The sequence below is a fragment of the Trichomycterus rosablanca genome, chromosome 26 (genome assembly GCF_030014385.1).
Source record: "Trichomycterus rosablanca isolate fTriRos1 chromosome 26, fTriRos1.hap1, whole genome shotgun sequence".
NCBI lineage: Eukaryota > Metazoa > Chordata > Actinopteri > Siluriformes > Trichomycteridae > Trichomycterus > Trichomycterus rosablanca.
Window position 1 is genome coordinate 2,724,972 of NC_086013.1, and position 11,260 is coordinate 2,736,231.

At 40.6% G+C, this 11,260-nt stretch overlaps 3 protein-coding genes across 3 annotated transcripts; 1 reads left to right on the top strand and 2 right to left on the bottom strand.

The window, feature by feature from the left end:
• Positions 1-69: 69 nt before the first annotated feature.
• Positions 70-4,026, bottom strand: zgc:193711 (uncharacterized protein LOC569781 homolog). Its single transcript, XM_062988771.1, has 4 exons — positions 3,770-4,026; positions 1,744-1,793; positions 1,355-1,380; positions 70-732 (listed from the first exon to the last, which is right to left on the bottom strand). The coding sequence occupies exons 1-4, from the start codon at positions 3,799-3,801 to the stop codon at positions 412-414; spliced, it is 429 nt and encodes a 142-aa protein (XP_062844841.1). The 5' UTR covers positions 3,802-4,026; the 3' UTR covers positions 70-411.
• Positions 4,027-4,155: 129 nt separating this feature from the next.
• On the bottom strand, positions 4,156-6,099 carry hspb2 (heat shock protein, alpha-crystallin-related, b2). Its single transcript, XM_062988770.1, has 2 exons — positions 5,958-6,099; positions 4,156-5,221 (listed from the first exon to the last, which is right to left on the bottom strand). Exons 1-2 carry the CDS (start codon positions 6,049-6,051, stop codon positions 4,806-4,808), a joined length of 510 nt encoding a protein of 169 aa, XP_062844840.1. The 5' UTR covers positions 6,052-6,099; the 3' UTR covers positions 4,156-4,805.
• Positions 6,100-7,400: 1,301 nt separating this feature from the next.
• On the top strand, positions 7,401-10,891 carry cryabb (crystallin, alpha B, b). Its single transcript, XM_062988603.1, has 3 exons — positions 7,401-7,647; positions 8,765-8,887; positions 9,271-10,891. The coding sequence occupies exons 1-3, from the start codon at positions 7,456-7,458 to the stop codon at positions 9,472-9,474; spliced, it is 519 nt and encodes a 172-aa protein (XP_062844673.1). The 5' UTR covers positions 7,401-7,455; the 3' UTR covers positions 9,475-10,891.
• Positions 10,892-11,260: the final 369 nt, after the last annotated feature.

Here is an 11,260-nt window from a genome sequence, read left to right on the forward strand (position 1 = left end):
TGTGTGTAATGAATGAATATAATATACAAGTTTCACTTTTTGAATGGAATTACTGAAATAAATCAACTATTTCATGATATTCAAATTTTATGACCAACACCTGTACTGTAAAACTGCTAAGAATTTCTGCAATGATCTGACCAATTTTATCCTGTCCTTACAAACAACTTTGACAATACTTAAAATACTTCATTCATTGTTGAATTCACATTTTAAAGTTAATTTACAGTACACGTGATGTCAAAACCTGTTATTGAAACATTCAAATCAGACTGTCCGAGCACAAACAACCAAGTTACGGTCAAGTTCACCCACATCTGTATGATTTTAAATGATCAGATGGACACATGTTCCCAATAAAGTGGTCAATGACCAGTACAAGTGACTTAAAAACACACAATGTCAAAAAAGTCAGACAATGACAGCCTGATTCAAGGAGGCACTCTTTACACTCTGAGATTTGCCCTTGGGTCTCTGGAGCTCTCCAGGAGGAATGAGTATATCTGCAGGTTTACTAGACGCATCAGGCTTGAAGCTTCTTAGAAAGTCTATGGTGGCGTACTCGGTGGTGGAGTCGTGGTGTTCCACGGGTTTCTGCTTGCTGATGGCTTCAGACTGTAGCACCTGAATCTCGGCATAGTGCAAGTTATCAGTGTCGGTCTTCTTTCGTTTATTCACTCTGGCGTATTGAGGCTCGGATGCTACATGGTCGTATATACGCACGTCTTTAGCCTGATGCAAAGAAGATAAGAGAGAAATTAGGACCTAGACAGAGTTAAATGGGAACTGTGGTACATTCCAGTATCTAATGAAGTAAATTTTCAGGTTTGCCACTTGCAGGACAAAATAATACACAGTGGCAGGGCTGGTACGCCCACCACTAGTTTCATGTCCTTGCAGTTATTTTTGCTAGTCAATTTCATTTCATTTTTCATTTCATTTCATAAACTCCTTTATTCTGACCAGGGTTGCAGCAGATCTGGTACCACTGAGAATACTCTACACATCAGAGAGCTATGGCCACCCCTATCTCTCAGACATAGCCAATCATATCTGTGTAGAAGCCCGGCCAGACAGTAGCACAGCTGAACTTGAACTTGTATCTATTTAAGAATAGAAGATGGCACACAGGAACCATTTACTATAATTGTCCAAGTGTCCAACTAGGGTGGCACTTGGTGGCACAGTGGTAAGTTATCCTTAGTAATTCTATCATCTGGTCGCACTGTCCAGTGATTCTGGGGATGCCAGACCCACGTGACCCTGACCGGCATAAAGCAGAGATAAAAGCTTTAATACAAATGACTGAAAGTGTCTTTTTAGAGGAATTAAAGTGGTTTTAAGAAGCAAATACCTTGTAGGATGAGGCAGCATGTGGAGCTGTTAGGAAAAAAGACAAACATTATTCTTGGGGTGGAGCTGTGGACGTGTAATGTAATGTAAGTTATAGTTACAGTTGGCCAATGTTTATCTACCGTAATGTTTGCCGCACTGTCTGTTCTGTTTGTTTAGCACCTACTTGTCATACGTCTGGCTCAGCAGTCAGTTTATGAAGAGGTTATCTCCTACAATCTGCTAATTAGCTCACTAGCAGGCTACAGCAAGGCAAAGCTTAAATGTTTTCTGACTCCTCCTGGTGGTATGACATCTAAACCTCACTGAATAGAATAACTATTTGGATTTAAAACTAATTAAAGTTCTTCTTTCAAGCTTACTTTTGAGATACGCTAAAAGTTGTCTTACCTTTGTTTGTTGATCTCTTTCCTTCAGGTTTCCTTGTATTTAAACCCCACCTTGGAGAGACATTTAAACAGTTAATCCCCTTCCAGTTGTAAAAAGGGTCACAAGGTTCAATTACAGTAACTTAACCACAAATTCTGACTTGCTGCTGCCTTTTATGTCAAAAATAATGTTTTACACAACACGTTGTGCCTTTGATGCACTGTGTCTGTATGTGAAACAGTGGACAATATTTTAGCTGGTTTGTATGGTAAGCTCTTGGTGTCACGTTTCAGAAATTGTTTTTTATAAGTGACCATTGTAAAACCGGTCTACTTCCAAACAATGGGCAGGGATTGATAAAGAATAAACTGCAGAAGTTATTGTTAGAATAGAATGCAACCAACCTTGAAAAGCATCCAGTTCAGTTTTTATTGTTTGCTAGGAAAGAATGGACTGTGAACTGGACTTCTCGAACATATAAATATATTGTATTTCTGTACGTTAGGCCGTAGGTGGAGACTATGCACTTACGGCATGCTGGCACAGCTCTTAGAGTGGGTTCTGCACAGCAGCATATATCCTAATCTGGATTCTCCTGTTTGATCAAATTCTTCCCAGGTTTGTGTTCTCTGGTTTTCTCCAAGCTTTCCCACTAAAATACCCCCCATGACCCATGGTGTATTCCTGCCCTGTTACCAGTGTTTCTGGGTGGTTCCAGACCCCAACCTTGTTTTTCTTCTTTGTTTTGAATAAATGAATGATTCCTTGTGTAGTTACTAAACAGTTTTACAGAAGACAGCTCATCTCACATCTGAAATTATCTTTCTATTACCAAACCTTTATTTATGTGCAGATTAACAGCTGGATTATTGTGGAAACATGCACCAAAAACATTATGAAGTTGCTTCAGGCTTCATGACAGATTCATTTCCAAACTATTCCACCAGTTTTATTGCAAGCTGAAACAACTTCACATTGTGTGACAGTGAACATGAAGTTCTTCCGCATATGCGTTCGGTGGTGTTCCTGTTTAGTGACTAACAGAAGGGATGTGACAAAACAAAATACCATTATACATATGATGCTCTTGCTTTCACGTAGGAAACGGTGATGGGCAACGTCTACACACTGATTTTATTAAATGTATTCTAAAGTAATTAAAAACTGAAAAACACAATAATAAAAACAACAAGAACAATAGGGTGGCATGGTGGCTTAGATACCAGCCTCTGATTACATGGTTTTGCATGTTCACTTTATGTTCGTCCAATGGATTGTTGTAGGGTCCATCTAGTAGATGTACTGGCTGCTGTTCCCACCCTGCGCCCAGTGTTTCTGTGTAGGTTTCTTACTGATATCTGGTCATCTGGATTTGGCATCCTCATAGCAACATTTTACATAAAATATTTCCTTGTAACTCAACCTGAGTCAAACATTAACCCCAAATCTAAGTATTTATCTGCTCATAAACTAATCAACCTTATTTTTTTATACTTCCCTGTTTTAAAATACAAACCACAAAATATTGTGGCAAAAATATTTGACTTTATTGTTTCTGCTTCAACAAAATAAGGAATTGTATTTCAAGAGGAATTACATTCTGTTTAAGGCAATGAAATGTGTTTATTTCTAATGCTATTCAATAATTTAACACAATCTATATGATTGTAAGTGTAATTTAACAATGCACTGGTCAATATTTTATACAAAGAAGAAACAAATACACAGAATTGTTCAAACAGTGCAATAAAAACAAATCTGAAGAAAAAAACCCAAAAAGCCGGTTTGGCTTGTTTCCGTTTCTCCTGATAGTTATTATTATTATAGTCGTGCTCTGAAGGGCCCTTCACTACAGAACATCCATCACCGCACACAATCACCGTTTTAATTAATCCCGGGTGTGTTAAGATCTAGACTCTTGGGTTTTCTTCACATTAAATTAATTAGAAGCTATTTAAACTGGACTCATTATTGTTGTTATTAATATTTGTGTTACACATAAATAGAAGTCATTAAAGTATGTAAATGACTAAATACATATACTCACTTCTGCAGGGTTTTGTTGAGCCTGTTCCCCATTGCTGCGCATATTTGAAGGTACAAACAAGCGGCCTCTTTGTTTTATTTCTCTCTACGTTTCCGTGTTCGGAGGGAAGCGAAGTGAAGTAAAGCTGCTACTTGGCAGGTGTGTGTGAGTGTTATGTGTGTGTGTGTGTGTGTGTGTGTGCACCTTTGTTCCTGAATGAAACACCTAAATAGCAAGAGCGTCTCTGTTGACCTTGAGCTGGTAACAGATTAACCAGTTCGTGTACAACAGTTCGATCCATTTATATTTACATTATCAGGATTTAGCAGACGCTCTTATCCAGAAGGACTTACAGAAGAGCTTCCACAGTAAACGTTTTCCTACTGTGGTTTAAGTAGACGACAGTTCGAGGAGAAAGAAATTATTTTTAACAGGATACCAGAACAGTTGGGGAACCAAATCCACCTGGGATGGGAACTGAATATTGGGGCTGGCAAAATCTATGGGGCGTGGTGGACAGGGGTTCCTGCCGTTCTAAAGCTTTTCTGCCATATCAATAACTATCGGGAACACTGATGGATCCTAACATTACGCAAAGCTATTGAGTGGAATATGTTGATTTATAATTTTTACATCAGTATATTGTGGGGGGGCATTTTAAGCATATCTGAATATTATGGTTTATCTGCTTCCCAGTTTGTCATCAGAGCAGCTTTACAGACCGGCGTTCACATACTTTTGGCCATATAGTGTATGTATTCCAATCACAGACAGAAGCAGAACAATAGCAGAAATCACTGAAATCCCAAACCTGTCATGACATTCATACATGTGTACATGGACTTTTTCACATCAACTGTGAGCATAAGTGCTCATCTATCAAGAAAGTCTGAATATGATCAGTTTTCTTTATCACAAACAGCCTTAAACCCTTTAATTTTGAGTAGAGACCCAGTCAGCATGAACGTTTCAGATGTAAAAGCAGCTTGGGGATGTGCCCAGATCTGGAAAATGCCTTGCTATCCTAAGAAAAATGGCTTGAACCCCACAGTCCATTTCAGCTGCTCTTCCCTCCTTTCTGATCCACGTTGATCTTGAGCTCCTTGACTTTAGGTTCCAGATCCTGGATCTTCCTCTGTGCCTGGATGCACAGAATCCCGTCGTGAGAGAGCGACACCTGAAGCAGCAGCGGATCCACGCCGATCGGAAGGATGTAGGTTCGAGTGAACTCCCGGGACACGAAACCGTGCTCGTCTGTTTTCTGACCGTGTCGGCCGGTCACCTCCAGCAGGTTGTCCACGGTCCGTACGCTCAGCTCGTCCGGGGCGAACTGGCAGACGTCGAGCTGGACGCGGTACCAGTCGTCCTCGCCGTCCACCTGCGAGAAGCCTCGCTCCAGCTGCTTGTTGATGCGGGGCCGGATGTAGTAGCCGTGGTACAGCACCGGGGCCATCAGGTCCTGAGGACTCAGAGCTGGACGGACAATAAAGTGACCGATAAGTGTCATGGCGAAGCGTGCTATAACACAATCAGCAAATTAATGTCATTTATTAAAGAACATTTGTAGTTTAAAGTATTTTTTGTATTATACTTCAATGGGGGCACTCAGCAGAGTCACCAGCCGGGCCACGTTTAAGGGAGGGAAGGTTGGATGGGGTCTTATCCCATTGCTGGTGCAATTTGTGATCTACAGGCTGGTCCAGATGCCTGGGCGAGCGGTGGTGGTGGGATCACATAGAGCATAGTGTGGCTCTCTCTATGTGATACGGCTGTGTGGAAACCCAACACTTGCAGGTGAAAAGAGGTGGTGATCCGACTGGGTCATGCAATCGGGAATTGGAAATGACTAGTCTGGGAGATAAAGGGGAAAAAATCCCAAAAATAATTTCATAATTGTTAGTTGCAGCTGTTGTCACCACTAAACCGTTTGCATTGCAGTGGACGTTGGGTTATTTTGGTTAAGTGGTGCTGGACTCTTTGTCATGCGTGGTATTCTAAATATAAGTCTTAGCCTGAGCCTTGGATTTTACTCCGGTTTGATACGGTGGGTGGTGCATTAGGAAATCGCTTCGTTTGGCAGTTTAGCAGATTCATTGGCAACAACTTTAAGTTCTTGTTGTTGTAGATCTATGCCAGTTGGCATTTCTATACAACTCTCATGTATTTGAGCAACATTAGCAACTGCTCTTCCTCCCGGGACCTCACTTACCCTCTGCGAAGTTCTGATCGTAGATCCGAGCCGGTGTGCACATCTCATAGTTCAGACTCATCGGGTAGGCATGTGGAACGGTCCGGTCGGCCATCCCAAAGGTATCTTAGGTATCCAAGATGAAAAAAAGAAACAAGTCAACCGTTTTTGTTGGTAGGATTTCAGTAGAGTAGAGACGAAATGGTAAGAAAGAGACAGAGAGGGTACAGAGAGGGTACAGAGGGGGTAGAGGCACAGAGACGTGTGTGCGTTTGCCTGGACTAGGTTGACAAATAGTTCCAGAAATAGTCTGTGGCACACGTGTTTTACTGCTTGGCCTGAACTGGACACACACAGGGTGCATTAGGAGGCGTGTTGCCATAATGGAGCCACATAGTGTAAACTTCAGTGTAAACAGAAGCGGACTGAGGATCGAGCCTGGAGGTACTACAGTGCCTTTAAAAGTATCCAGTCTGCAAATCCTTTTCACCAGAACTATTGTGACTATTAAACGTCGTCCCTCTGACCTCTCATATAATCCCTCAAATAATAAATACTTTTATTTAATTTTACATATTATACACTGGATTTACCATACTGATAGACCTCATAAGGAGATGTTATATTTATTTATGTAAAGGAATAAAAAGAAAAACGCTCATCCTGACATTTCTTTTAGAAATTAAGGTGAGCAAAGCTAGTCTAACAATTACAAAGAGTAATAAATAATAATAATAATAATTAATAAATAAATAAATAAAAATAAATATGTATCAATAAAATAAATAAATATGTAAATAAATACATTATTATTATCATTAATAATAATAATAAATATAATATAATATAAATGAATAAATAATAATGAATAATAATAAATAATAATAAATAATAATGATAATAAATGTATTTGTCATTATATACACTGGTTTGTAGATTAAAATCAAAGCTGACTGGGCATTAGGTCTGTGCCAGAACCTTGTGCCAGTCTGACTAAGCTCCCTTCAGCTGCCAGGCACCAGGGAAATGCTTCTTTAGAATCAGAATGCCTCTCTATGTGACTGTTTGATCCCAGTACCATTGACCAGCAGCCTTCAAAGCAACTGGCTACGCGCCCAGTGCTCTGTCAAAGCTGAAAGCTTTCAAAGAGGGCTCAGAGCCCAGAACCTCCCGGCCATGTCAGGGCACAGACACCCTAATCTGCCTCGGCATGGAGCGGACCTGCAGGGTTTACAATATCCATGCCAGAAAGACAGCGTCCCCCACGGGCAGTATTTAGAGCCTGCGGTAATAATCCTGCTGGCGTTTGAGTGAATGAAATCACACCACCGGTTTAGGGTGTCTGGATTAGAGGGACGAGGCGGCTTCCAGAGGTGGGTAGGAGGGACAGAACTAGGGAACAGTTTACATCATTGTTCCAGACAGATCTGGGCCCAGCTTTGTCTCTGTCACTACTGGTGTATATAAGTGGGCAGGCTGGGCAGGCAGCAGGTTTTATTGGAGCAGGATTGAAGACAGAATGGACATCGCCATCCAGCTTCCCTGGTTTCGCCGCTCCTTCTGGCCATCCTTCTTTCCCAGCAGGATCTTTGACCAGCACTTTGGGGAGCATGTCTCAGAAAGTGACGTTCTGGCACCCCACCCTTCGCTGTACTCTTCCCGTCCTTCTTTCTTTCGCTGGCCCAGTTGGGTGGAGAGTGGGCTCTCAGAGGTAAGAACTTGTACTGACGTCTTTGCTCTGGTACCTTTTAGCTGGTTTCTTACTGACCACAGCGATTATTATTATTATTATTTACAGTAAGAGCTTCTGCAGAGTCTAAGCTGATACTGTAAACAGTCTATAATCTTAGTATTTATGCAACACGTCATAGAATAAAAGGGATTTCAGTAACAGAGATCCTAATAAACCAGTCTCAAAACTGATGGCAGCAAATGTCAATCATGGACAACCAGCATCATCAGGTCAAATAAATTAAAGTCAAAGCTCACTGACTGGAATCAAGCATCTATGAGTTTCACACAGCTGGAATCCATAGGAGGTCTGGCATTAAGAAACCGTTTGTATTAAATAATGGGCAAAGATGGATAACCTGATTTAAGTGGGTCAAGCCTTGTGCCCATGGTTCAGATTATAGGGGGAATTGAGGGAATCTGACCCTCCTAATTAATACTTGGACCACCCCAAAAAAAACAGCACCAAAAAAAAACAACAGTTCAGTCTTTAAAAGTTAGCTAACATATAAAGCTGCAATGTGCATAGTCATGCTGGAACAGGAAGGGGCCCTCCATAAACTGTTGGTGCAAAGCTAGAAGCATTACAGCTGTTGAATTAATAAATTAGAAGGCGTGTCCCAACACTTTTGTTTATTGTGTTGTTAATTCAATCTATATATTCTGATTCTGATTCTGATATATTTACAATTAAAAAAATATATATTTATATGTATTTTTTTTTTCAAGTGTAGCTTTTGGGATTTGGGTATCATACTGTGACATTTACTACACCCAAATAAATCAAGATTCATAATAAAAAGATAAGACAACAGGGAAGACTAATATGCCTATAATAAAAAATGTCAATAAATTATGAATCAGGTAATATTTTGTTATTGTGGCAGAACTACTTGACTTATTTTAGCTCCTTGAACGTCCACCACTGGACCAGCCTAGTCCGACTTATATTATTTTGTCAAAACAATGTAAACACATGACGTTTTTTACTTTACTCATAAAAAGAGCCTTCAACTTTCCTTCTGATGTGAATATAAATGCTTTGTTTACTTTATTTAATTTATATTTGTTATGGTTTCATGTATTTTTCTTCCTAGATGAAAATGGAGAAGGACAAATTTACGATCAATCTGGACGTGAAGCACTTTACACCTGAGGAGCTGAAAGTAAAGATCAGCGGGGATTACATCAAGGTTCATGCTAAACATGAGGATCGTCAGGTAAACAACACCGACACAAGTATAACAGACTCAAATGTTATCATAGTCCTGGGAGTCCAATTATTTTTGCAGCTGTTTTATGTGACTGAATGATTGGAACATTAAGATTCCCTTATCCCCCTGTAATTTGACCCATGGGCACAAGGTTTGAGCCCCACACATCAGGTTGTCCATATTAATGTAATGTAGTGATCTATACGTAGTTTGTCCAAGCACTAACATGGCCAAAGTACCAGTGTGTGGCCCCTGAGTGAGGCTCTTAACACTCAACTTCTTGCATTGTATTCAGCCGCGATTGTAAGATGCTTTGAATTCCATCCCAGTGTAAATAAAAATGAAAAATTAACCAGTTCTGTTGATTTTTTGCTCCTTCTTCCTTTTAGGACGACCACGGTTTCGTCTCACGGGAGTTCGTCCGAAAGTACCGCCTCCCATCAGGAGTGGACCCTGCCAGCGTCACGTCGTCTCTCTCTTCCGATGGCGTGCTGACCGTTACAGCGCCTCGTAAGGTCTCCGACGCTCCAGAGCGCACCATTCACATTTCTCATGATGACAAGATCGTCGTGGCCGGCCCAAAGAAGAAGTAAAGCAGCCAGCCAACATAATAATGATTATAATAATATTCCCTGATTAGTTGTGTTCTCCCTTTATTCCTGAAGCTCTGAGAGGATAACCCACTAATCTACGGTGCCCCGGCCTCCTCTAACATTACAAGACGTGGTCAAGCATTGGACTTAAATCTTCAAGACCCGTCTTACCTAGATTTTTTTACATTCCTGGAACATAATCAATAGTATTGTCTTATCATTTTCAATTCCAGACCTTTAATCAAGAGACACATCACACCACAAGGGTATTGTTCGCGCCCCACGGCTGCTTGACATTCACCGAACAAAACACTGCCAAACAAAAGGGCTCTTTGATTCTCATAGCCGGTTGAGGATAAACAATGACCGCACAGTCATGAATTGTGTCTGCATGATGTAGGTAGACTGGGATTTTACACTATTTTGGACATTCAACAAGACTAAATGGTAAAACAAACATAAAAAGGACAGTATGTAAATGTTTTGACCTATAATCTTGCATTTTTAAGAAGTGAAAGGTGTGATCTTTATGGTTGGAAAGGTTTTGTGTTTCAAACACATCAACAGTAGGAGTTCTGTGGTCTGATTTGAAGAAAAGTTGATGACACTGCCTGAGACTCTAAACACCCATTACAGTATCACCTCTGTGGAGACAGTACCTTAACCAGACACTAGACGTCGCTACTTCGCGATTGTAATGAGTTTTAATGAGAACGTTGTTTCTACCAGACGATTTGATCCAACAGTTGATTTAACAGAGACAACTTGGCGGTGGGCATTGAACCAGTGACCTTTCGTTCAACAGTCCAACTCCAGAGCTAGCACTGTTAAGTTTAAATGTCATGAAATCCTCCACAGCAAAAGTAAACAGCATTCTTACATGTGGGACGGTGCTGTAGTATATAATGATGGTAAATAATCTCTGAAGGTCTGATGTATTCTGTGGTGGTTTTGACAACATAGCAAGTTGTAAATTAACGGTAGCAGTTCCGTTGCGCCTTTCACTTTTAGAGCATTTAAATGGCATACAAAACAGCACCAAACAGCACAGTTAGCCATGAAAATAAATGAATGTTGACGAGTGTTTGTAAGCGTAAATATTCAAGTCTTTTTGTGTCAAATACCAACATTGGAAAAGCTGCTAAAACTACATAACGACGCAATGCTAACACAGATCCATGTGCTGATTCATGTGACGTACTTTGGGTTCTGGTTTCATCGCTACGAGACCAGTTTCCTTCCCTGCAACCACTGGAACAAGTGCTGGTCTCAGTGTCTCAATGTCAGTGTTGAGGATTTAACCCACAGCTACTTCTTTCCTTCTTCCTTCACATTCCTGTTGATTCAGAGTGCTAAGCTAATGGCTACCTGTGTGCAGCGATGGCTACCAAATAAATAAATGCCGTAGTTATTAAAAAAAAAACAATATGTGACTTCTTTTTTTAGCTACACACATAAAATGGCCAAAAGAATGTGGACACATGACCATAAGCTTGTTTAACATCGTATTCCAAACCTTTTTTGCAGCTTTAACAGCCTTAACTCCTCTAGGAGGCTTGTCCACTTAGCACTTAGATGCCAAAAAAGTTGTTAGGCTCCAGTGTTTCCAGGTGACCCACTGCAACCCTGACCAGGTTTGTAAAACAAGCCATTAGTCACATAAGCTGCATTAGTGTTACATTAGTGTTTGTAGGTGGCAGTAGTCGCACAGTGATGAGGAAATTACCAAAGACACGTGCTTAAATAAATCATTTCATCTTCATTTTCATGTTTTACCAGCGCTTCA

Bases quoted from the DNA above. Each gene is read 5' to 3' on its own strand.
- zgc:193711 (XM_062988771.1), bottom strand. From the start codon at position 3,801: ATGGGGAACAGGCTCAACAAAACCCTGCAGAA. The intron at 1,381-1,743 runs GTAAGACAACTT...TTTTCCTAACAG, and splicing joins AAAGAGATCAACAAACAAAG to CTCCACATGCTGCCTCATCC. The intron at 733-1,354 runs GTATTTGCTTCT...TCTTTGCATCAG, and splicing joins ATGCTGCCTCATCCTACAAG to GCTAAAGACGTGCGTATATA.
- hspb2 (XM_062988770.1), bottom strand. From the start codon at position 6,051: ATGGCCGACCGGACCGTTCCACATGCCTACCCGATGAGTCTGAACTAT. The intron at 5,222-5,957 runs GTAAGTGAGGTC...TTGTCCGTCCAG, and splicing joins CGATCAGAACTTCGCAGAGG to CTCTGAGTCCTCAGGACCTG.
- cryabb (XM_062988603.1), top strand. From the start codon at position 7,456: ATGGACATCGCCATCCAGCTTCCCTGGTTTCGCCGCTCCTTCTGGCCA. The intron at 7,648-8,764 runs GTAAGAACTTGT...TTTTCTTCCTAG, and splicing joins TGGAGAGTGGGCTCTCAGAG to ATGAAAATGGAGAAGGACAA. The intron at 8,888-9,270 runs GTAAACAACACC...TCTTCCTTTTAG, and splicing joins CTAAACATGAGGATCGTCAG to GACGACCACGGTTTCGTCTC.